At 43.8% G+C, this 25,232-nt stretch overlaps 1 protein-coding gene across 1 annotated transcript; it reads left to right on the top strand.

The window, feature by feature from the left end:
* The first annotated feature begins 1,655 nt into the window (after positions 1 to 1,655).
* Positions 1,656 to 4,726, top strand: LOC128587615 (protein phosphatase 1 regulatory subunit 15B-like). Its single transcript, XM_053593973.1, is given in 3 exon segments — positions 1,656 to 2,264; positions 2,266 to 3,770; positions 3,772 to 4,726. Coding segments are annotated over 3 exon segments (2,151 nt in total). The 3' UTR covers positions 3,809 to 4,726.
* Positions 4,727 to 25,232: the final 20,506 nt, after the last annotated feature.

Here is a 25,232-nt window from a genome sequence, read left to right as displayed (position 1 = left end):
AGTTCAGCCATGAAGAAATACACCCTGAGAGCTCTGAAGAGCCAGTTACCCTGTGTTGACTGCAATAAAGGTCATTACCTCTCCAGCCAAGAGACTGTTTATGAGGTGCTCAAGGATCCTACATAATTCATTCATTCTCTCTCTCTCCCCACACCCTCTTCTCTAACCACCCCTCCCGCTTCTCTAGCCCACTGCTCTTTTGACCTGGGCCCTGGGCCTGGCTCTGGCTGGGTCCCCCTGGTAAAGGGAGTGTCCTAACTGCATCCCCCTGATCCAGGATCACATTTCCCTTGACCTTAAGGGACTTCCGTGGCCCTGAGCTTGCTTGTCACAAACAGGCTGGTGGGACCTGCCAGAACTTCCTTCCTCCTGTTAATGACCTCCCCTGCCTCGGTGCTTCCCTGGCTCTCCACTCGGGCAATCTGCCCGGGTCTGAAGGGTTGAGATGTGAAAATGCCATCCTTGTCCCCCTAGGCTACAGATGCCATTATTCCCACTCTAGTGAGTGGTTTTGCTTCGTATGGGCTGAGTCCCCATGGCCCCTCCAGCACTGCCTACAGCCCTGACCACCACCCTCCCCTTCTCTCTTTGTCTCAGTTCCAGACAAACTGTACTGTGCCCCATGCATACCCTATTTCAGATCTCAATATATTGGCAGACCACCCTACTCCTGCTGTGGATTCTAGTCTATCTCTTCCCACCAACTGCAGTGACCAGAGTCAGAGTAAGCTCTGGAGCCAGTCACAATTGCTTACAAATCCTGGCTCAGTTGTTCCTGGCTATGTGATCTCCAGGAACAAGCAGGTCTGTCTTCCTACAGCAAAATTTGAGTAATCCTACCTGCCCAACAGGATTGCAAGAAGATTTTGAAATGACATTTATGAAGCTCTAGTCAGCACAAGGTACTAGCAGGCATTAGATAATGCTAACTTGTCATAGTGGTGGTAGTAGCAGCAGCAATAGTCACCTTTGGAAAACACATAGACCAAGGCAAACACCCCATTCAAGTCTCTAGTTCTGCTAGAATGATGTTCATGAATGAGCTGGAGGACAAGCCTGCAAGCAGAGTCCTGCTAGGGCAGCCAGGTTGTTTGAGATGATGAGGGATGAGAGGATGAGCAAAAGAAGGGGGATCAGAGCATTGAACAATTCAGAAAGAAAGTGGGCTAAGAAGTTGATGAGTCGGCCACCACCAAGGCTGGAAAGGAGAGGAACACTAAATACACATGTGGCCAAATGCCAAATGACTGAGTATAAAAATAAATATTCCCGATTTGGGGCTTCTCAACCCTTCCGGTGTCACGCTGCTCAGGGGCTTTGTTAACGGTCGGTCTCTCCGGAAAAGTCGGTTCCATCACCGCGGAACGGCTCCTATCTATGGTGTTGACACCTCCAGAGGACTAGGACACGTCCTTTCCTGACAGGATGGAAGTCGCTTCAGCGGTCGCCGCCTCCGCGGGCCGTCCGGCGCTGTGGTCTGCTGCCCGTAGCCGAAGCCGCTGCCTTCTGTGGCTTTTCTGCTGGCCCGGCGATCGGCCTGGAGTACCGATTCCGCCACTAGGCGAGGCCGAGACTGTGTAGGCCTCTGAATCGCGTCCGACCTCCAGCCGCAGAATTACGCCGGCCTACGGCGAGAGACTGCCAAGAAAAAGGAGATGGAGCCCGGGACTGGCGGATCGCGGAAATGGTCCGCTCCTCCGGCGGGCTCCCAGTCCTGGCTGCCTTTCTTTTTTTCTAGGCGATCGCTTCCAGCCTCTTTCAAATTCCCTACACCTTCTGACCCAGAAAATTTCAGGGACACTACCCTGCTTTCCTCTGCTCAGCCCGAGGCTCGGACCCGCTACCGGACCAAGCGGCTTTCCCAGCTCCTTGCGCCGCTCCCCAGCTTGCTTCAGAAGCTGCTGATTTGGAGTCACATCCAAATTAGAGGGCCGATTCCGACAAGATGGCTAGATTTTTCTGGAGGCTACAGCGCTCTGAGAGTCCTGAAAGGACGGAAAGAAGCAGCCGATCCCACAGCGGAGAAATCTTTGAGTTCGCTGCGGTTCAACTCATCAGACTGCTCAGTTGCCAGTCCCCTTGATTGGCTAGAGGAGGGGATCTGCTGGCAGTGCGCGTCCTCGCACCTAGAATTGGACCTTAAAACCAGGGGAAGTACTTTGGACCGTGCAGTACACGTGCTTCTTTTAGAGCAGCAGCAGCATAAAGTAGAGCTGTTGCCGAGTGGCGTTCAGTCCCATATGTACTCCTACCAGGAACTTGGTTGGCTCTTCACCCTCCGGCCCTCTCGGCGTTCAGCGCTTAGGCAATTTCAACGTAGTCTCCTATTTGCTGAACTCCACCTACCTGGACCGCCTTCCCCAGCTGGAGCTCAGCTATCAGAACCGCGTTGGAAGTGGCCAGCTAGTTGATTTCCAGGAACTAACTCCGGAGTATAGCTGCCTGATTGAGGACGATTGTCATCCCCAGCCACTGAATGCAGAGATATCTCCAGCCACATGGCAGGAATGTCCACCACTTTCTAGAGAAGGCCTGCCAGAAATTCACCATCTTCGCATGAAACGGCTGGAATTCCTTCAGCAGGCTAGCAAAGGGCAGGAGTTACCCACCCCTGACCAAGATAATGGCTACCACAGCCTGGAGGAGGAACACAGCCTTCTCCGGATGGATCTGAAACACTGCAGAGATAATACAACACAGTTTGTTCCCCCTGCTGGAGCCATTCCAGGAGCCACCCACGAACTTACTGAAGAAAAAATTGAATTGTTGACTAGAGAGATTCCACTTGCTTTGGAAAAACAAAGCCCATTGGAGACCTGTCCTTCTTGTGAGGTACCTATGGTAAACGAGCCTAGACAGGACCAAATTAGTGTAGTTGACTACTCCTGCAAAGATGACCTTCCCATTTCTGCCAGACCAGCTTGTAGTAACAAACTGATAGATTATATTTTGGGAGGTGTGTCCAGTGACCTGGAAACAAGTTCTGATTCCGAAGGTGAGGGTTGGGATGAGGAAGCTGAGGATGATGGTTTTGATAGTGATAGCTCCCTGCCAGCATCAGACCTTGAACAAGACTCTGAAGGGCTTCACCTTTGGAACTCCTTTTACAGTGTAGATCCTTATAATCCCCAAAACTTTACAGCAACAATGCAGACTGCTGCCAAAATTGTTTCTGAAGACCTTTCTGATTCAGAGAATGATTTATCTGATAGGTCTGACCTAGAGAATTCTTCCCAGACCAGAAGCCTGACCAAGCCTCCTGAGATCCTTGACCATAATTATGGGGAGGAAGATGATTGGGAATCTAGTGCAGATGAAGCAGAGAGTCTCAAACTTTGGAACTCTTTCTGTAATTCTGATGACCCCTACAACCTTTTAAATTTTAAGGCTCCTTTTCAAACATCAGGGAAAAATTGGAAAGGCTCTTGTGACACAAAGAGACTATAGGAGTCCATTGTGGCCATTTCTGATTCTTGCTCCTTACTTTCTTGTAAAGTGCAACTGTTAGGAAACCAAGAAAGTGGATGTCCAGACTTGGTACAGCATGAGGTTCTTTCTGGAGAAAGACACACACATATCAAAAGAAAAAAGGTAACCTTTCTTGAAGAAGTTACTGAGTATTATATAAGTGGCGATGAGGATCGCAAAGGACCATGGGAAGAATTTGCAAGGGATGGATGCAGGTTCCAGAAACGAATTCAAGAAACAGAAGATGCTATTGAATATTGCTTGACATTTGAGCACAGAGAAAGAGTATATAATAGACTCCAGATGCTTCAGAGGACTTCATGTTTTTGAGCAATGTTAAGATCAGTTACATATGACAGCCTGTTGCCCTAACATACACTACCTCTTACTTGAGAGGTTTCTTTTAAAAACAAATATTGGCAGCTGTCCTTTGACCTTTTTTTTAGAGGAAATGTAACTTGGATCCAGTGATCTGATTTTTTTTGGGGGGGGGCAACATATCCCACATAGAAACATTCAGGTTTGAAGTCATTCCTGATGAAGAAAAAGATAGTTTTTTTTTATTGTTTGTTTTAAATGACCTTTACTTGCTTAGAGTTGTCCTTTTGCACTTTCAAAACTTAATTGTCTTGGAAATAATATTTATAGGGCTTAAAGCCCGTTTTAGTCTTAGTTTAAATTACATATGCCTGTCTGAAAACTGTGCTCTTTCTTGTTTGAAATCAGTGCGCTTCTGTTTTTCTATATTTTTAATTTCCGTGCTTAAACCTACCTCCCTTATATTGAAAAAAATAATCTTATATATGCTACTAACTTAAAGTACATTATCTTGTGTCAGTTATTTTTCCTTATAAAAATGGCTTTGGTTAAAAATGTGTGGTAGATTTTTATTTCTTTGTTAGGTTCTACCTAAGATGTTTCCATGGACTGCCACAAAAATCTTTGCTACTTTGGGAAAGCTATATCTGTCTGCCAAATATTAACACCTAATATATTCAATTTCTGGGCAAATTGTTCTTTGGAGACGGTTCTATATATGTTATGGTTCCGCGTTGAATGTGTTTCTTTGTACCTTATAACAGGTAGAAATTCCAAAACATCTAGAAAGTAATAATTGTATCATAGGCATTTATTTTTTTTAAACAAAAGCCTAGTGTTTTCCTAGTAGGATGTCAGGAGACATCTCAGAGTAATTTGGTTTTGTTGTGTATGCTCTCAACATAAAACCAGTGTTATTAAAAAAATAAATAAATAAATATTCCCTGGAAACAGAACATTGTCATCATAGAATGGACTTCTGGAATAATCAAATAAATCTGAAGTTTTATCCAAAATCTGAATTTGGGCCTCTTTTCCTGCTGGTCCTGGCAGTGGAGGCCCTTTCACTGTCTATGGTGAATGTATCCTGTTTTGTAAGCTTTCTTACTCTGTAAGCCTCTCTCTCTCTTCCTCAATAAACTTTGTTTCATGCTTTCCTTAAAAAAGGAAATCTGGGGCAGCGCCTGTGGCTCAGCCATTAGGGCGCCAGCCCCATATACTGAGGGTGGCGGATTCAAACTCAACCCCAGCCAAACTGCAACAACAACAACAACAAAAATAACCAGGCGTTGTGGCGGGCACCTGTAGTCCCAGCTACTCGGGAGGCTGAGGCAAGAGAATTGCCTAAGCCCAGGAGTTGGAGGTTGCTGTGAGCTGTGATGCCAAGGCACTCTACCGAGGGCAATAAAGTGAGACTCTGTCTTTAAAAAAAAAAAAAAAGAAAGAAAAGAAATCTGACTTTGTTTGGAACTCCCGTGGTCACTATTCTATACATTTGCCATTCTAAATAGACTATTTTCAACTGAGATGCATCCAAAAGCAAGATATTTGAGGGCTGCTGATTTTTCTCTTCACTTCATTCTTTTTTCACAACTCTTTAGATTCTTTATTAGTGATTTTTCTTAATGGATATTATGGTTTTAGAGACATTCTCCTCACCAAATTTAAAGTGGATAAAATCATGCCTTTAGTGTATTCTCCAAAATAAAAATTTCCTAATGAGACTTTTTAAAAAAACTTGACCTAAATAACATTAAATAACTAAAAAGTCCTAAAGTAATCTGTAGTGACAAAGGTCAGAATAGTTGTATCCAGAAGAAGCCTTCTAAGGACTTGGAAATGTTCTATTCTCAGTCTAGATATGTTCACTGTGTGAAAACTCATTGAAATATACACTTAAGACTTGTTCAATATGGGGGCTCCCGTAGCTCGGTGGTTAAGGCGCCAGCCACATGCTCCATGGCTGGTGGGTTCAAACCAGGTCTAGGTCTGCTAAGCAAACAAAAAAAAAATAGCCGGGTGCTGTAGTGGGTGCCTATAGTCCCAGCTATTAGGGTGGCTGAGGCAAGAGGATCACTCGAGCCCAGGAGTTTGAAGTTGCTGTGAGCTACGATGCCATGGCACTGTATCAAGGGTGACAAAGTAAGACTCTGTCTCAATTTAAAAAAAAAAACTTGTGCAATTTGCTGTATATAAGTTATAGTTTATATCTCAATTATTTTAATCTTTCCAAAAATTACAGTTAAGGATTATTTTATTTACACAATAAATGATAATATACCAATCAATTCTAAAAAAATCATGATATAACTAATTACAGATAGAATTATGATGTAATCTCATTTCTATTGATCTGCCTTGTACCATTTGCTAAATTAAATAACATTTGTACTATTTATTAAGTTGCTATAAATACTTTGGGCTCAAAAAGTACCACTGAGTCTTGGCACCCATAGCACATGAGTTATGGCACCGGCCACATGCACCAAGGCTGGCAGGTTCAAACCCAGCCCAGGCCAACTAAACAATGAAAATGGCAACAAATAGAAATAGCCAGGCATTGTGGCTGGCACCTGTAGTCCCAGCTACTTGGGAGGCTGAGGCAAGAGAATCACTTAAGCCCAAGAGTTGGAGGTTGCTGTGAGCTGTGACACCACAGCACTCTACCGAGGGCAGCATAGTGAGACTCTGTCTCAAAAAAAATAAAAAATAAAAAGTACCATTGACCCTTGAACATGAGGGTTAGGAACACTGACTCCTTGTATAATCAAAAATATAAATATAAGGACTGGGCACAGTGGCTCATGCCTGTAATCCTAGCACACTGGGAGGCCAAGGCAGGTGATTATCTGAGATCAGGAGTTCAAGACCAGCCTGAGCAAGAGCAAGACCCCACCTATAAAAATAGCCAGGCTTTATGTGGGGCACCTGTAGTCCCAGCTACTCAGGAGGCTGAGGCACTCTTGCCTCAGTGATTCTTGAGAATCACTCAAGTCCAAGAGTGAGGTTGCTGTGAGCTGTGACACCACAGCACTCTACCAGAGGTGACAAAGTGAGACTCTGTCTCAACAAAAAAAAAATCTGAATATAACTTTTCTTTTTTTTTTAATTTTTGCCATTTTGCTTTTATTTTTTTATTTTTTTAGATTTTATTTTATTTATTTATTTTTGTGTGTGTGTGTGTGGTTTTTGGCCAGGGCTGGGTCTGAACCCGCCACCTCCGGCATATGGGACCAGTGCCCTTCCCCTTTGAGCCACAGGCACCGCCCTGAATATAACTTTTGATGCCCTAAAAACTTAACTACTAATAACCTATTGTTGACTGGAAGCCTTACCAGTAACATAAACTATTGATTTACACGTATTTTGTATTTTATGTGTATTATATTCTGTATTTTTACAATAAAATGAGCTAGAGAAAAGGAAATGTTATTAAGAAAGTCATAGAGGGTGGCGCCTGTGGCTCAGTGAGTAGGGCGCCGGCCCCATATACCAAGGGTGACGGGTTCAAACCCGGCTCCAGCCAAACTGCAACAACAACAAAAAAATAGCTGGGCATTGTGGTGAGTAGTCCTAGCTACTCAGGAGGCTGAGGCAAGAGAATCGCCTAAACCCAAGAGCTGGAGGTTGCTGTGAGCTATGACAGCATGGCACTCTACCAAGGGGGACAAAGTGAGACTCCGTCTCTAAAAAAAAAAAGTCATAGAGAAGAGAAAAAATATTTACTTCACTAAATGGGAATGAATCATCATAAAGGTTCTCATCCTCTTCATATTGAGTAGGTGAAGGGGGAGGAGGAAGAGGAGGGGTTGTTGTCTTGGGTAGCAGAGGCAGAAGAAAATCTACATGTTAAGGGGACCTGCACAGTTCAAATCCATGTTGTTCAAGGATAAACTTTATATAAGATTTTTCCTAAGGTTATCTGACTATCACACTCTCTCCTGCTATTTATATTATCTGTCAACTAATTTTCATACTTTTTAACTATATAAAAATTATTAACAACTATTTATAAAAATATTATAAGCTTTCACAACCTTTATGGTATTTTCTTAAAGTATTTAATATGCATTTATATGTCCACTGGCTGATAAAATTTCAACATTTTTAAAAATTTCGTAAGGAAAATTTCACTACAGATTACTTACATCTAGAATGTTCTCCAATATTTGAAAGCGACTATTCAGCTATTAACAATGAATCCAAATGACATGCCTTGTTCTCATTACTGATGCTTTAACTGATTCAACTTGACAGTCACCCATTCCTTCATGTGATCTTGATCACAGCCAAGTTTAGGAATGCCAGAAATTTCAAAATAGACATTTGACTATTCAGCCTTCCAAAAGCCAAAGCCGAGGTCCAAGATGATAATAAGTTAGCCCACATACCAAAACCGACTAAACCATGATGCATTCCTACTTGAAAGTTGAAGGATGGGGGCCAGGTGCAGGGGTTCACATCTGTAATCCTAGTGCTCTGGGGCGGGCCGAGGCAAGTGGATCCTTTGAACTCAGGAGTTTGAGACTCCTCAGCCTTAGCAAGATCAAGACCCCATCTCTACTAAAAATAGAAGAAAAAAAAACCCCAAAACTAGCTGGCTATGATGGTAGGCACCTATAGCCCCAGCTACTTGGGAGGCTGAGGCAAGAGTATCACTTGAGCCCAAGGGTTTGAGGTTGCTGTGAGCTGTGATGGCACAGCACTCTATTCAGGGTGAGACTATCTCAAAAAAAAGAAAATTGAAGAATGGGGATGGGAGACTGATTAGTTATGAGAGATTTCTGTCACTGGGTGTGGGAGCTTGGAGAGAGGAGGAAGGTATCCAGAGGAGCACTACGTAGCTCTGTGTAGATGGTTTTAAACATGGACCTCAAGAGCAGAAATGGAGGTCAGTAAAGAAAGTCACCCAAGAACTGGAGCTAGGGGGAGCTGGCTTTCCTAGGAGTGAGGTGGATTAGGTAGGAGACTTTTCTACATGACTATGGTTCTTGGACGTCTCCACACAATGAAGTAATAAATTAGTCTTATTCATTATGGAGAGGCCCAACAGAATCAATGTGAAGAAAAAAGTTCTGATCTTCTGGGCATTTCCTCTTGCTACCTACACCCCTCCCCACCCCCCACAACCACCACCACCTTGAAATCAGGATTCTCTGGACCTCCTTACAGTATCTAGTGCTCTAGGGATAACACTAGAAATATGACACCAAAAAACATTCCAATAACCACAACAGCCAGGAGACTTCTCTCTGGGAGAACCTTACATCATTTCGTTCCACATGCTGCTGTACAGCTGGGCTTCCCAAAGTGCTTCAAAAACTTCAGAGCCTAGGAGTACAGGAACAGATAGAAGAGCAGTTGTAGCTCTTACCAAGATGTTTACTTGTGTGGGACCCCAGAGCCAATAAGATCGGGAGCATTCTTGGAGCCAGAGGGCCATGACCAGGCCCACATTGCTAATGAGACCTTGTCAGAGGTCCACAGTTCACAGGAGGAGAAGTAAGGAAAGACATCTGTCCATGATAGAAATAGACATTGTGATACAAAGGCCTCTTAACTCTGGGAGGTGGGAGTTTCCTCATCTATGTAAAGGTTCTTCATAGACTTACCATGTGGATTAAATGTGACAATACATACAAAGGACTTAGTGCAGTGGCTAGCACACAGGGAAAGTTTGAAACATGTTAGCATTTGTATGTATTACTTGGGTGTCAAATGTTGAGTGGCCAAACCTGAGATGAATACAGCAGATCTGACTTCTGTGACAAAAGAACAAAGGATTTAAGGGAAGGAGGCCAAACTCCTCTCATCCCGCCCTTGCCAAAAAGCTCCTAGCCAGGAGTAATCACGGAAAGGTTCAAGGTCAGACAAAAAGGACAATATGCATTAATTTCTTTAGATAACATATTTGAGGGGAGTGGAAGAGTACTCTCAATTGGAGGGGGGAAAACATCTATCAAGAATTTCTCATGGCTATGATTTAATAATAAATAAAAATAAATAAATAAAAAAGAATTTCTGTTACTGGCTCGGTGCCCATAGCTCAGTGGTTAGGGTGCCAGCCACATACACCAAGGCTGAAAATAGCCAGGCATTGTGGCAGGTGCTTGCAGTCCCAGCTACTTGGGAGGCTGAGGCAAGAGAATCACTTAAGCTCAAGAGTTGGAGGTTGCTGTGAGCTGTGATGCCATAGCACTTTACTGAGGGCAACATAGTGAGACTCTGTCTCAAAAAAAAAAAAATTCTGTTAAAACTACTTTACTTAAGGGAGGTTTTTCTAATCTCTATCCTCCATGAATCCAAAGACATGAAAATAAGGTGGAGGATTTAGGACCACTAACTTTAGAGTGTTCCCTCTCTATCCTCTCAAATCCAAAGCATTCAATTATCACATCAATTGATGGCTCTACTGACATTTCCAGCTTCCCCTCTAGAGATACTTAAACTAGTCCATGTGTAAGCTTTCATCTCCTCCATGGAATCTCTTCTATTTTTCCCACCATTTCCTAGTTCATCATCCATTACTCAAAACCTCCACCAATGCCCATCGCTCATGTCCAAGAGACTGGTTATAGTGGGAAAATATTATGATCATTACTTTCTACAGCCTTTGCATAGAAACTTTTTATTTTGTGTTAGGTTATTTTATTTTATTTGTTTGTTTTTTATTTTTTTATTTTTTGAGACAATCTCACTCTGTCACCCTCAGTAGAGTTCTATGGAGTCATAGTTCACAGCAACCTCAAACTCGTGGGCTCAAGTGATTCTCTTGCCTCAGCCTCCCAAGTAGCTGGGACTACAGGTGCCCGCCACAATGCCTGGTTATTTTTAGAGACAGGGTCTCGATCTTGCTCAGGCTGGTCTTGAACCTGTGAGCTCAGGCATCCACCCACCTTGGCCTCCCTCCTGAGTGCTAGGATTATAGGAGTGAGCCACCTTGCCCAGCCTTTCACAGAAACTTTTTATACATGTAAAACAAACTGACTTTGATGTAAATTTATACAAATTGCTGCTTGCACCATGGCATTTAGCACATCTGCATGGCTTTAGGGCTCTTTCAGTAGCTATTCTTGAAATTATGATCTTGCAAGACACCTTGTCTGTGATCTCAGAGATCATTTATTCCTGCCTTTTTCATTTTGCAAATGAGAAAAATAACACTCGGAAGACTGAACCACTTTGCACAAGATCACCTGGCTAGTTTAGGCAAGAATTCGGTTTTTTTTTAAATGAGTCCAGAGGCTGGGCGCCGTGGCTCACACCTGTAATCCTAGCACTCTGGGAGGCTGAAGCAGATGGATCACCCGAGCTCTGGAGTTTGAGACTAGCCTGAGCAAGAGTGATATTCCATCTCTACTAAAAATAGAAAAACTAGCCAGGCATTGTGGCAGACACCTGTATTCCCAGCTATGTGGGAGGCTGAGACAAGAGGATCACTTGAGCCCAAGAGTTGGAGGTTGCTGTGAGCTATGACATCCAGCTACTCTACCCAGGGTGATAGAATGAGACTTAGTCTCAAAATAAATACATAAATAAATCAATAAAAGAGTCCAGGCTGGGCACAGTGGCTCACAACTGTAATCCTAGCATTCTTGGAAGCTGAGGCAAATAGATTGCTTGAGCTCGGGAATTTAAGACCAGACTGACAAAGGAGACTTCATCTCTACTAAAAATAGACAAACTAGCCATGCATTGTAGGGGGCACTTGTAGTCCCAGCTACTAGGGAGGGAGAAGCAGGAGGATCACTTGAGCCGAAGAGTTTGGTGCCACGGCACTCTAGCCAGGGCGACAGAGTGAGACTGTATCTCAATAAAATAAAATAAAATAAAAATGACTCCAGTGATGTTTCTAAATTGGCATTCCAATTACTGGTCCTAAATTGATCTCAGACATTTTTCAAGGTCAAATTCACCACACATGAATTGGCAAATCATTCTGCAAATAGGCAGACTCCCAGTTTTGAGACAAAAGCATGTTCATCCAAAAGAATGTTTACTGCACAAGATCCTGACATGTTTGCATTTCTGCCATTCACCTGAATGCTCATATTGTATCAATGAGATGGAGAAAAAATATATAGTCCCCAAGAACTTGATGGCAAACTATTAGTGAAGCACGTCCCTGGATATGCCTTTGGCTATTGGAAACATAAATAAGGACATGTGGTAAAAAAAAAAAAAACCTTGACCTCCCATCTGCTGTCCCAGACCAGGGTGGTGAAAACATAACAGAGATCCTGTTTGGTGAAGACCAGGTGGGCCTGAAACATTCCAAAGCGTTTATCTTTGGTAAGGATCACCATTCTTTACCCTCAACATTGGCACATCCGGAAATGACCAACTAGAACCTGTAGAGCAATGCTTCCCAGACTTTCCCTTGAAGTGCTAGTGATGGCAGAGGAGAACTAGTTAAAACACCCATAATGCCCAACGAGCTTGAGCTTTCTCTAGCATCGCCTTCCTTCACTTAACTAACATTTGTAAAATAGCCATGCGTGTGGATGTTTTACATGCTATCTTAAATTTTCATTTGTAGTAATCAGGGACCAAAGTTAATTTCCTGGTCTCGAAGGCTGTACTCTGGTTATGTAGGGAAGGGTATTTGTAATTGGGCAACTACCACTGAAGTATTAGGGAGTAATGGGCGTTGTGTCTGTAACTTATTCTCAAATAGCTCAGGGATGTTAACAATTGGGGAATCTGGGTGAAGCATATGGAGAGCTCTGGGTACTACTTCTGGAATTTTTATGTAATTTTGAAATTATTTCAAAATGAAAATATTTAAAATTAGTTTCAAAATGTTAGTCATTTAAAATTTTTTCTATCAGATAATTTTATTTTCTGTAAAGGTAATGTCTTATTCTACTACCATGCTCAAAAAAATCATTTTAACAAAATTGGGAAAGAAGGTCTCTATCTCTCTCTCTTTTTGTTTTTTCCTAGACAAGAGTATCACTCTGTCACCCTGTGTAGAATGCTATAGTGTCATAGCTCACAGCAACCCCAAACTCTTGGGCTTAAGTAATCCTCTTGCCTCAGCCTCGCAGCAGCTAGGATTACAGGTGCCCACCACCACGCTCTGCTAATTTTTCTATTTTTAGTAGAGACAGGGTCTCGCTCTTGCTCAGGCTGGTCTCAAACTCCTGAGCTCAGGCTCTCTGTCAAAAGCTTTTTATTTTGTGACTTCTGTATGCTCTGGACACACCTGCATTCTGCCCGGGGGTAGGAGTATACTGGCCTTAACTTGCTCTTTGTGGATTACTTTCTATCTCTGACGAGTATTCCCCTTCAAGAACAAGGTGAGCTGGGCACGGTGGTTCACACCTGTAATCCTAGCTCTGGGAGGCTTAGGCGGGTGGATCGCCTGAGCTCAGGAGTTTGAGACCAGCCTGAGCAAGAGTGAGACCCCTTCTCTAAAAAAGTGGCTGGCGTTGTGGCGGGTGCCTGTAGTCCCAGCTACTTGGGAGGCTGAGGCAAAAAGATAGCTTGAGCCCAAGTGTTTTTTTTTTTCTTTTTTTTTTTTTTTTTTGAGACAGAGTCTCACTATGTCGCCCTCAGTAGAGTACTGTTACATCACAGCTCACAGCAACCTCAAACTCTTGGGCTTAAGCAATTCTCTTGCCTCAGCCTCCCAAGTAGCTGGGACTATAGGCGCCCGCCACAACTCCTGGCTATTTTTTGGTTGCAGTTGTCGTTGTCGTTTAGCTGGCCTGGGCCAGGCTTGAACCCGCCAGCCCTGGTGTATATGGCTAGCACCCTACTCACTGAGCTACGGCACCAAGCCTGAGCCCAAGAGTTTGAGGTTGCTGTGAGCTATAGCACCATAGCACTCTACAGAGGACCACAAAGGGAGACTCTATCTCAAAAAATAAATTAAAAATTTAAAATTTAAAAAAGAACTAGGTGAGGAAGGGAGGATAGTCATGAAGCCAGGGCAGCAGAGAGGTCCTTACATGCTGAAAAATGAGAAAATAGACATAGAGCACTTGGGACAGTGACTGGGACTCAGAAAACACTCAGTAAATGTTAGCTTTTTTTTTTTTTTTATCAACTCTAAGAGGTCTGAAGACTGCATGCAGACTTGTGATAAATCAAAGGTCATGCAAGGGGAGCCACATGCCTCAGCTCCAGTTGGGTTGAAGACTACATCTTCTCCCTCATGAGGACAAATCCAGGCATCAGGAACTAAGGCAGATAGACAGAGGCAATATCATGGTGCAAATGGGCACTTCAACCCCAAAACCATTTGCTGGGAACGTTATAAAGAATATACCTCCGATCAGTTTAAGAGATTGGATTCAAGTGAACTCTGAAATGCCCTCCAGGTTTGGTATTGTATGAAACTGGGTCCATGTAAATTTGGTGAAATGCCTTGCACAAGGTCATGCAGCTAATTAGTGACAGAAGTGGGACAGGAATTTGAGGCTAATAATATATGATTCAGTATTCTTACCACTATGCTATTTTAACTTTGCATCTTGATTCATCTCAAAATAGGAATTTAAGTTGAACTCTGGGGACTAACCAGAAGCACCATAGAAGAACAAAATCAGTAAAAATTGGCACTGAAATGAAGCAAAGTTACATCTGACTGTGTAGCAGTGCAGCCTGACACAGCGGCTAGAGTGTGAACTTGACAGTCAGATTGAATTGGTTCTGTCACTCTGCTTCTGTGCTGTTTTGACCAAATGATTCAGCTTTCCACACATAGATATTGTTTCCTCAGCTATAAAATGATTGTAAATATTTCTGTCTCATGAAGATAGAAGTGCTACGAGATAAGTAGGAGAAGTTTTTAGATAGATTGATCAACAATAGATTAATACACACAAAGTTTGGCTCAGTGTCAAGAACATAGTAGACACCTGGAGTTGTGGCTCACACCTGTAATCCAAGCACTTTGAGAGGCTGAGGTAGGAGGATCACTTGAGGGCAGGAGTTTGAGACCAACCTGAGCAACACTACAAACAATAAAAAATTGAGCCAGGCATGGTGGCTTATACCTGTAGTCCCAGCTACTTGGAAAGCTGGGGCAGGAGGATCACTTGAGTCCAGGAGATGAAGTTGCAGTGAACTATGGTTATGCCATAGCACTCTAGCCCTGGCAACAGAGTGAGACCCTGCCTGAAAACAAGGAGGAGGAGGAGGAGAAAAAAGAAAAGAAAAAACAAGGAACATAGTAGACTTCTATTTGTGAACTTGTGATTTGATGGGCACAGGTACTGACCAGTCATGACCAATACTGGCTCAGCTGCCAAACTGGTGCCCACAAGGTAACTCTCAGCCCACAAAGTAATAATCAATAACAAGAAACCAGTGTAGCAAGGACAGATAGCATGAACTTTGGAGCCAAACAGTCCTATTTTTTTTTTTTTTTTTTTTGAGACCAAGCCTTGCTCTATCATCCCAGCTGGCGTGCAGTGGTGTTATCACAGCTCACTACAACCTCAGACTCCTGGGCTTAAGTGATCCTCCTGTCTCAGCCTCCTGAGTAGCTGGGACTACAGGTGCCCGCCACCATGCTCTGCTAATTTTTCGATGTTTCTGTAAAGATGAGTTCTTGCTCTACTCAAGCTAGTTTTGGATTCCTCAGCTCAGGCAATCTTCCTGCCTCAACCTCCCAGAGTGCTAAGATCACAGGCATGAGCCACGACACCTGGCCTGACTTAATTTTTAAGCCTTGCCCTGCCACTTACTGAATCTGTGGTCTTAACATCCCTGAGCCTCAGTTTCCTTTTCTGTAAAATGGGAATAATAACATGGAACACATAATAGTGTTTCGTTTATAAAATCATACACAAAGCACAATGCCTTGGCATATGAAGTACTTTTAAAATGATAGCTATTTTTTTTTTTTTTTGAAACAGAGTCTCACTGTGATACCCTCAGTAGAGTGCCATAGCGTCACGTCTCACAGCAACCTCCAACTTTTGGGCTTAAGCAATTCTCTTGCCTCAGCCTCCCAAGTAGCTGGGACTACAGGCGTCTGCCACAATGCCCAGCTATTTTTTGTTGCAGACTGGGTTTGAACCTGCCACCCTCAGTGTATGTGGCTGGCACTGTAACCACTGTGCTATGGGTGCTGAGCTGATAGCTATTATTTTTAACAAAGCACCTAGCATTGCACCAAGCACATACTAGATGTTCATTAAGTGGTGGTTGGTAGGATCCCTTTCCTCCTGTTGCTGTGGTCCAGCCCCATGCTGACCTGAACCTTTAGTCATGTGGTGTATGCTATCCTGGCTGCTTTTAATAAATTATTTAATATTGCACTCTATACCACCATACTCCCAAACATTTTAACATTCACCATACCACATGGAATATGTAAAATATATATTCCTCATACAACATCATTTTTGCAGAAATGTATCTGAAAGGATTTTTGCAGTTGTACATTTGAAATTATTTGACTGCAAGTAAGTTGTGATTGGCACTGTTCCTTCTGCAATCATGGTACTTGGGAATTCCTATAAAATAAGGAAATCTAACCTAAGATTGTTTTCCATTGTAATGAACTTTTTATGGATGTCTAATTTCCAAATAAATAAAATCAACTTTATGTCATTTTGGTACCAAGTAAGTAAAAAAGTCTCGCTTTGTTGGATAAAGTGCTGTGACATCATAGCTCATAGCAACCTCAAACTCCTAGGTTAGAGTAATCCTCCTGCATCAGCCTCCTGAGTAACTGGGAGTACAGGCACCTGCCACAACATCTGGCTAGCTTTTCTATTTTTTTTTTAAGACAGAGTCTCGCTATGTCACCCTCGGGAGAGTGCCATGGCATCACAACTCACAGCAACCTGAAACTCTTGGGCTTAAGCTATTTTCTTGCCTCTGCCTCCCTGGTAGCTGGGACTACAGGCGCCCGCCACAACCCCTGGCTATTTTTGTTGTTGTTGCAGTTGTTATTGTTGTTTGGCAGACCCAGGCTGGGTTCAAACCTACCAGCCCCAGTGTATGTGGCCAGCACCCTAACCACTGAGCAACAGGCACCAAGCCTAAATTTTTCTATTTTAGTAAACACAGGATCTTCCGCTTGCTCAGACTGTCTCAACCTCCCAAGTTCAGGCGATCCCCTGGCCTCGGCCTCCCAGAGTATTAGGATTACAGGTGTGAGCTACCACCCCTGGCCTGTAAAGACATTTTTTTAAAGATAGGGTCTAGCTCTGTTGTCCAGGCTGGAGTGCAGTGGTGCAATCATAGCTCACTGTAACCTCAAACTCCTGGGCTCAAGCAGCCTCCTGCCTCAGCTTCTCAAAGCACTGGGATTATAGGTGTGAGCCACTGTATCCAGCCAATAAATATTTTTAATTTGATTCTGCATTTGACTTTTCCTATATTAGAGCCAGTTTTTTTTTTTTTTTCAGTCTCAGTGTAGGCCCTTGAAAACTTCCCAGGCTTTAGGCAACGAGCCTCAGTGCTTAATGGATAAAACAGCCTGAGATTGTGGCAGTTGGGAAAACTCATGATGAATTACTAGGCTCAAAATACACAATCAAAGGAACCCCTTCCCCAGGCTTCCCTAAGTCGCCAGCTAAAGGGTCAGTACATACTTGAGGCAAAGCATGCTTGCAACTTTATTGGATTCAGAGCTTGCAAAGTCTCTGGTCAATCATCTTGGTCAGCAGGAAATGTTTAGGCCACCCGGGGCTTGTGCTGCCATCCCCACCCTCTCATTTCAAAGCCTGGGAGCTTGGGTCTGGAACTGTTAATGAGTAATCACTTGGCAATCCTTCCATCCCAAAGAGAGAAGCTTAGATTAGGGCCTCAAGAGAGAAATGACTTCCTGGGGGGTAGGGGAGAGGGAGGAGATTTACTCCCCACTGCCCAAATTAACTGCTTACTGGGTTCAAACATCAATGTTTTGTTTGCTTTGTGGGGAGGAATACATGAAAGGGTCCCCACTGCAGAAAGGGTGAATTGAATTGGTGAGCCACACTTCCCCCTGGGGAGAGAGACAAACATCTCAGAAAACTGATGTTCAGAAATCTTATGTTGAGAAATGCAGACACCAGGAGCCTCAGTGATTTTTGACACTTTAGAGAGTATTTTATCTCAAGGACAGAAAAGTCACACACAATAGAGGTTGAGATGTTGAGTAGGGTCCAACATACCAACACAAACGTGAGAAATGACAGTCCAGAGCAAGTTCCCTCAACTGCAGTCATTTGTTTAATTCCTTTATAATTTTTGCAATATCTTCTTACCATCAGTATTATAATTTGCTAAATATATATTCATTTAATTTAAATAATTATTTGAAAATAAAACTCTGTAATGCCATCTTTTAAAGAATACCAGTGTTAATAAATAGAATTTAGAAATAAATACAATGTCATCCAATTTTTTTTTTTTTGTCATCCAATTTTTTTAAAAATTGTATCCAGATATTGTCTTCAGCTGAAGACTCAGCCTGAGGCCATTATATCCCCTCTACTGAGAAGAAGGAACAAACATTAGAAAGAATGAAAGAAACCAGTGCAATGGTTCACACCTGTAATCCTAGCACTCCCGAGAGGCTCAGGCCAGTGGATCCCCTGAGCTCAGGAGTTCAAGACCAGCCCCAGTAAGAGTAAGATCCCTGTCTCTACTAAAAACAGAAAAACTAGCCAGGCACTATGACAGGCAACCGTAGTCCCAACTACTCTTGAGGCTGAGGCAAGAAGCTCTCCTGTGCCCAAGAGATAATGTTGCTGTGAGCTATAAGGACTCCAAGGCACTCTACCCAGGGCAACAGAGTAACAATCTGTCAGGAGGGAAGGATGGAAGGGAGGGAGGGAGGGAGGGAATGATTACTGGCTGGTGTGGTGGCTCAGGTCTGTAATCTCAGCAATTTGGGAGGCCAAGGCCAGGGGATCACTTGAGCTCAGGAATTCGAAACCAGCCTCAGCAAGAGCAAGACCCTGTCTCTGAAAAATAGCCAGTGCTGTGGTGGGTACCTATAGTCCCAGCTACTTGGGAGGCTGAGGCAAGAGGATTGCTTGAGCCCAAGAGTTTGAGGTTGCTGTGAGCTATGATGCCACAGCACTCTACCAGGGGCAAGAAAATAAGAATCTGTCTCGAAAAAAGAAAAAACTAGTAATGGGAGTGCAAGATCTAATGGGAGGTCTAATTTGAATTATTTGGGGATTTTCCATACTTCCTTCCCAAAAAGTTGTACTGGTTTGCAGTGCCACCAAAGTGTAAAAATGTTTCCTTCTCTCCACATCCACGCCAGCGTCTGCAGCTTTGAGACTTTGTGATGTGGGCTATTCTCCCTGGGGTTAGATGATATCTCAGGATAGTTTTGATTTGCATTTCTCTGGTGATCCAAGGATGATGAGCATTTTTTCAAATATTTGTTAGCCATTCATCTGTTTTCATCACAGAAAGTTCTGTTCATATCCCTTGCCCAGTGGTAGATGGGATTGTTTGCTCTTTTTGTGTGTGTAACCTAATTCTTCGTACTCTCAATGAACCTGAAACAATAAAAAAATAAAAATTGCAAGACAAAAAAATAGAAAACTAGCCAAACATGTAGCAAGCACCTGTAGTCCCAGCTACTCCAGAGGCTGAGGCAAGAGGATCACTCAAGCCCAAGAGTTTGAGGTTGCTGTGAGCTGTGACACCATGGCCACTCTATTCAGGGTGATAAAGTGAGAGGCTCTATCTCGAGGAAAAAAAAAAAAAAGAAGAAGAAGAAAGAAAGAAAAAATGCACTTTCTTGCTCTAAGAGGAGACTTTCTCTTACATGTTATCAGAAGGGTCAGCAGAGAATTACTTACGGCAATGTTGAACATTCCACAAACAGAGACACACTCATGATGCTCTGCCTCTGTGAGAAACTTGTTCTCCTTCCCTTTTCAGGGTGGAAGAAGCCCAAAGGGATGGGTTCAAAGTCAGGAAGCTCTTAGCCTCAGCTCTGCCTCTTGCTCAATAGCCTTAGGAAGGACACGTGCCCTTTCAGGAACTTGAGCTCATCTATAAAATGAGGGAGTCCACGGATGACCTCTCAGGTCTCTTCCAGCTCTGACCTGCTATCATTCCAAGACATTCTCCGGCAGGGCAAAATGTCAGGCGTGGAAAGAGCCCAACTCCCCATGCTGCTTTGCCAGCTGAAGCAGCAATTCCTTACCAGGAGTGACAGTTTTTTTCCAACTTCAATGGGAAACTGGCACATAGAATGGAGAGGAATTCGTTTGATTTCACAATTTTAATATCAACTCTTTCAGGAACAGGTAAGCTAGCCTAGGAGAGTGGCGTATAGACCCTTGGTATATTTGTCTTCAAAGTTTAGTTTTTCTTTTTGTGATACCCTCTCAGAGTTCCAAAAAAGAAACATGAGAGTCTGGAAAAAGAATAGGAGTTTTGGAGGTTGGGAGGCCTTGATTACAAATGGGGTATTTCAGGGCCGGGTGCAGTGGCTCACGCTTGTAATCCCAGCACTTTGAGAGGCCGAGGTGGGCGGATTGCCTAAGGTCACAGGTTCAAGACCAGCCTGAGCCAGAGGGAGACCCCATCTCTAAAAATAGCTGGGTGTTGTGGCGGGCACCTGTAGTCCCAGCTACTAGGGAGGCTGAGGCAAGAGAATCACTTGAACCTAAGAGTTAGAGGCTACTGTGAGCTGTGACGCCAGTGCACTCTATCAGGGTGACAAAGTGAGACTCTGTCTCAAAATAAACAAAGGCGGGGTGGGGGGTGGGGTAGATTTCAGACTGGCTGATTGCTGGAGCTAAAGAGTTCCAGACCAGTCTGAGAAAGAGTGAGACCCCATATCTACTAAAAATAGAAAAACTAGCCAGGCATCATGGCAGGTGCCTATAGTCCACGCTCCTCTAGAAGCTGAAGCAAGAGGATCGCCTGAAACCAGGAGTTTGAGGTTGCTGTGAGCTATGATGTCATCGCACTCTACCCAGGGCAACAGAATAAAATGACTCTGTCTCAAAAAAAAAACTGGGGGGAGATTTCTTTCACTTTCCTGGGTCTCATTTTGCTCATATATAGTCATACTCACCTCATACAACTACTGGGAAGGTTAAACAATGCATTTATTGGAGACATAAAAAGACATACTACGTGCTGTGGTATGTCTGAACAACATGTATGAGTGAACAACATGTATGACGACAGTCGTGTTCTTAAATATCCTGGACTGCAGATTGCCCTGTAGCAACTGTCTTAGGGCTCCCCCATGAGACCTATTCACCCACCTACTTCCTCTCTGTTCCACTTTCTCCCTTAGGAGAGATGATGCCAGCCAAGACAGAGTTCCAGTCCCTGCTGCTACTGCTCCTGCTGCTGGGGCTGTGGGTGGCCCAGGCAGTGCCAAGCCCAGGCACATGACTTCATCCCAGCAGTTTCAAATTTAACACGTGCAGCCCCGCCCTCAAGCAAGCAACTCAGCAATGGGCAACATCCATAAGCACACAAAACATTGGTAAGACCGCAACCCTTCCTGCTCAAATCCTCCAGTATGGCCAGCACCTGCCAGACCCCCAAAGTAGCCTGCAAGAATGGCCATGGAAACTGCCGCCAGAGCCGTGGGCCCATGGGCCTGAGCATGTGTGAGCATACCTCAGAGAGGTACCCAGACGGCAGGTACAAAGAGAAACAAGTGGATGCATTCTTCATTGTGGCCTGTGGCAAGAGGATGACCTTGGGTACCCATTCGTTCCTGTGCACTTGGACAATGTTGTCTAAGGCCTGGATCCCACCCTGCCTCACCCTCGGGCTTTTTATTAATCCTTACCCCCTTTACAAATATGATTTCACTCCCACACATCCAGCCTCACATCCTCTTAATTCGCTGATGGGGGTTATGGATGCTCCAATGATGAGGGAAGAGGGGACATTCTCTTTAGCCTTTCAGGGCTGCTTACTTTGCTTTTGTAATGTCTGATACTGTGTAGCCCTTCCAGAGTCAAGCACTCAGGATTTCAGCAAAGATGGATCCAGGTTTTGTGGGCCTTCTGGTGTATGTAATTTTGGAGACCTTTTCAAAGAAAAAGAACAAAAAATTGCAAATGCAAAGTAAGTCAGAGCCATGGAAGGGCTGCGGTTGGACAGTTCACCCAGGTGAAGGTAATTATCTGAAAAAGGAAGGAAAAGCTAGGCATCGTGGCACATGCCTGTAGTCCCAGCTACTTGGGAGGCTGAGACAAAAGGATTGCTCAAGGCCAAGAGTTTGAAGTTGCGGTAAATAAATAAATAAATAAATAAATAAGGAGGAAAAGAAAATCTGTGTTGAGTTCCCCGTGTTTGGTAAAAGAATGTGTCTGGGGTGGTGCCTGTGGCTCAGTGAGTAGGGTGCCGTCCCCATATACCGAGGGTGGCGGGTTCAAATCCGGCCTCAGCCAAACTGCAACCAAAAATAGCTGTGGCGGGTGCCTGTAGTCCCAGCTACTGGGGAGACTAAGGCAGGAGAATTGCGTAAGCCCTCCAAAAAAAGCTGGAGGTTGCTGTGAGCCGTGTGATGTCATGGCACTCTATCCAGGGCAGTAAAGTGAGACTCTGTCAGGAAAGGGAAAGGGAAAGGGAAAGGGAAAGGGAAAGGGAAAGGGAAAGGGAAAGGGAAAGGGAAAGGGAAAGGGAAAGGGAAAGGGAAAGGGAAAGGGAAAGGGAAAGGGAAAGGGAAAGGGAAAGGGAAAGGGAAAGGGAAAGGGAAAGGGAAAGGGAAAGGAAAGGAAAGGAAAGGAAAGGAAAGGAAAAGAAAAGAGTCTGATTTTGCTGTAATAAAAGACTAAGTTTTTTCTGATGGAGTGTGATTTCCTGTCTGGGGGTAAGTAGGGAAATCCCATTCAGAGGCCCGCAGTACCTGCTTGGCCCATCAGTCATCAGCTTCACCTTCCCTGCAGGCAGGAGGGAGGGCAGCACCCTGGGCAGGTACAGTCTTGGAAGCTGGGCTCAATCCTGTCATCCACACCCACACGAGGGCTGTCTGGTGATCCCATCTCACAGGAAGGGAAAAAGAAAAGGAAGAAGAAACTGAGCCCCAGGTTGCTAGGCACAGTTGAGGCCTGACCTCCCCCACCTGTGCTCAAGACCCGAGTTCACACATCATCCATAAGACCCAGAGGGGGAGCCTCAGCTTTCTGCAATGAACCTCCTCCCCTTGGGAATTTCTGAATCAGGCTCTACCAATTTTCATCAGTGCTTCTCTAACTGTAGTGAAGGAGCCGTTTTATGTGCAATCTGCCATAGACTGATGCTTTCATAAAATACAGTAAGATGGATTACCAAAAAGTGAAATAGAACATACAGATATAGAATATATGAGCCCCAATTTTTTATTACTAGATTCAATCAACATAAAACAGGCCAGATGCAGTGGCTCATGCCTGTAATTCTAGTATTCTAGGAAGCCAAAGCAGAAGGATCACTTGAACTCTGGAGCTCAAGACCACCCTGACCAGGAGTGAGACCCCATCTCTACTAAAAATAGAAAAATTAGCCAGGCATGTTGGTGGCAGGAGCATCGCTTTAACCCAGGAGTTTGAGGTTGCTGTTATCTAGGTTGATGCCCCAGCTCTCTAGCCTGGGGCAACAGAGTGAGAGGCTGTTGCAAAAAAAAAACCAAAACAAAAAAAAGCAAAAATAAAACCCATAAAATCACTGTCAAAGTGCTATAATTTTTCTTAATTCTTTCTCTTAATTTCTATACTTATCTTGATAGATATTCAGACAGAGCAAAGCATACATACATACGTACACATACATACACACCATATACATACCACACACTCAGGGATATATTTACACGTGTGCACTTGTGTGGGCAAGGCACACACACATATACTCATGCTGAACAATGAGACACTCCCTATGTTTCCCTCTACCATCTCTGCTTTCTCCTCATATTCGGATGGAGATTTTACCACACAGTTTATGTGAAAGGATGTTTGGTGAAACGTGAAGTGACAGAGAAAGCACAGAATCCAGAAATTCCAACTCCTAGCCCTCTTCCACCCTTTCTAGAACCAGAGCTCTTTGCAGCCTACCACCCCCACACGAAGTGTTGTTTCCCTCACAGCACCCAGGGCTCTCCACACCATGCTCTGCCCATCACTGGATCCAAGTCTGCCACTTGGATTCTCACCCCTGTGCTTATGACCAGAAAAGACATACCGGAAGTAAGAGAGAAACAGCACGGCAGACTTTGCTTCCTGTGGTTGCACCTTAAATGATAGTTCTTCTCAACGTCCTATTCTGAGCTCTCTATTTTTGTCTTGAGTGACTTGATACACTTCCATGGCTCTTCTGACCACCACTTACCTGCTCTCAAAGGCATACCTTCAGCCCAGATCTCCCAAGGTCCAGGCACACATGTCCTTCTCCCCACTGTCACCAGGTCCATCTGTGTCCCACAGGCATCTCACTCAAAAACACTCAAAACTAAGCTCCTGATCTGCTTGTCTTCCAGACTTGCCCCTCCAACTGCAATCTCTCAGTCTTGGTTAATGGAAAATCACATTTAATCATTCAGGGTCCTAATCCAAGAGACATCTGTGCCAACTGATTTTTTCTCCAGCAATTAACCACCTTATCCCTGTACTGCCTCAAGAGGGCACAAAAGTTCTTGAGTTTTCTTTTATTTTCTTGTTTCCAAATAGCGCTGGGTTCCTAACACACATTCTGGCCTTTGAGGGGGGCTATAATTTGGAGTTAGGCAAACACACCTATGTTGGTGCAATTACAGATTCACTAACTTGTTTAGGAGGCAAGATTAAATAACACCTATCAAACTGTCAATCAATGAGACAGAAGAGAAGAATAAATCAAACATATTCAGTAATATTTTCCCCCCATCTCCTCTAAGGTTTCTTTCATTCATCCTGATCTAAAGCTCTTTCTCTGTTTAATGTTAATCTTCCTATTGTATGTCTCTTTCTGACCTAATTTCAGGTCTGTAATTAGAGTCAGGCAACACCAGGAGAAATTCAACCATGCAATATCTATAAGAGTTGTGGCCCAGAAGCTGGGAAGAGTGTGGATAGAATACAGAATAGAATGAATCCTTAAGTAGACTAATTATATCCAAACAAGTGGTATAGAAACCTAGGTAGGAGTTTCTGACTTCCGTGTGTAGGCTGAAGAATTAGATGGAGTGTAATTTGAACCTAGAGGTCATGGGCTGTAAAACCGGCCCATTCAGAAAGTAATGACACAGCACCCATATAACAGGGCTCAGAGGGGCAGCCAGGGCCAGAGAAGAGCTACCCAACAGGCTTGGGACAAATCTCTAATGAGTATCCTCTCTGGGGCCACTGAGAATGTGTTTCCAAAGAAATCACCTGGGAAGGCGCTTCCCAGACATTTGAGACAACACAATTATTTCCTAGTGGGTAAGTATATTTTAATGTCCAGAAATTTTAGAATTAAGGGTAGAATATTTAAAAGAGTCGAAAGCTTAGTTAGCATTAATGTTTAAGGAAATCTATAAGACTGGTAATCTAATTTAAAAT

Source organism: Nycticebus coucang, chromosome 6, assembly GCF_027406575.1.
Source record: "Nycticebus coucang isolate mNycCou1 chromosome 6, mNycCou1.pri, whole genome shotgun sequence".
NCBI lineage: Eukaryota > Metazoa > Chordata > Mammalia > Primates > Lorisidae > Nycticebus > Nycticebus coucang.
This window is presented reverse-complemented; position numbering and strand designations above follow the sequence as displayed.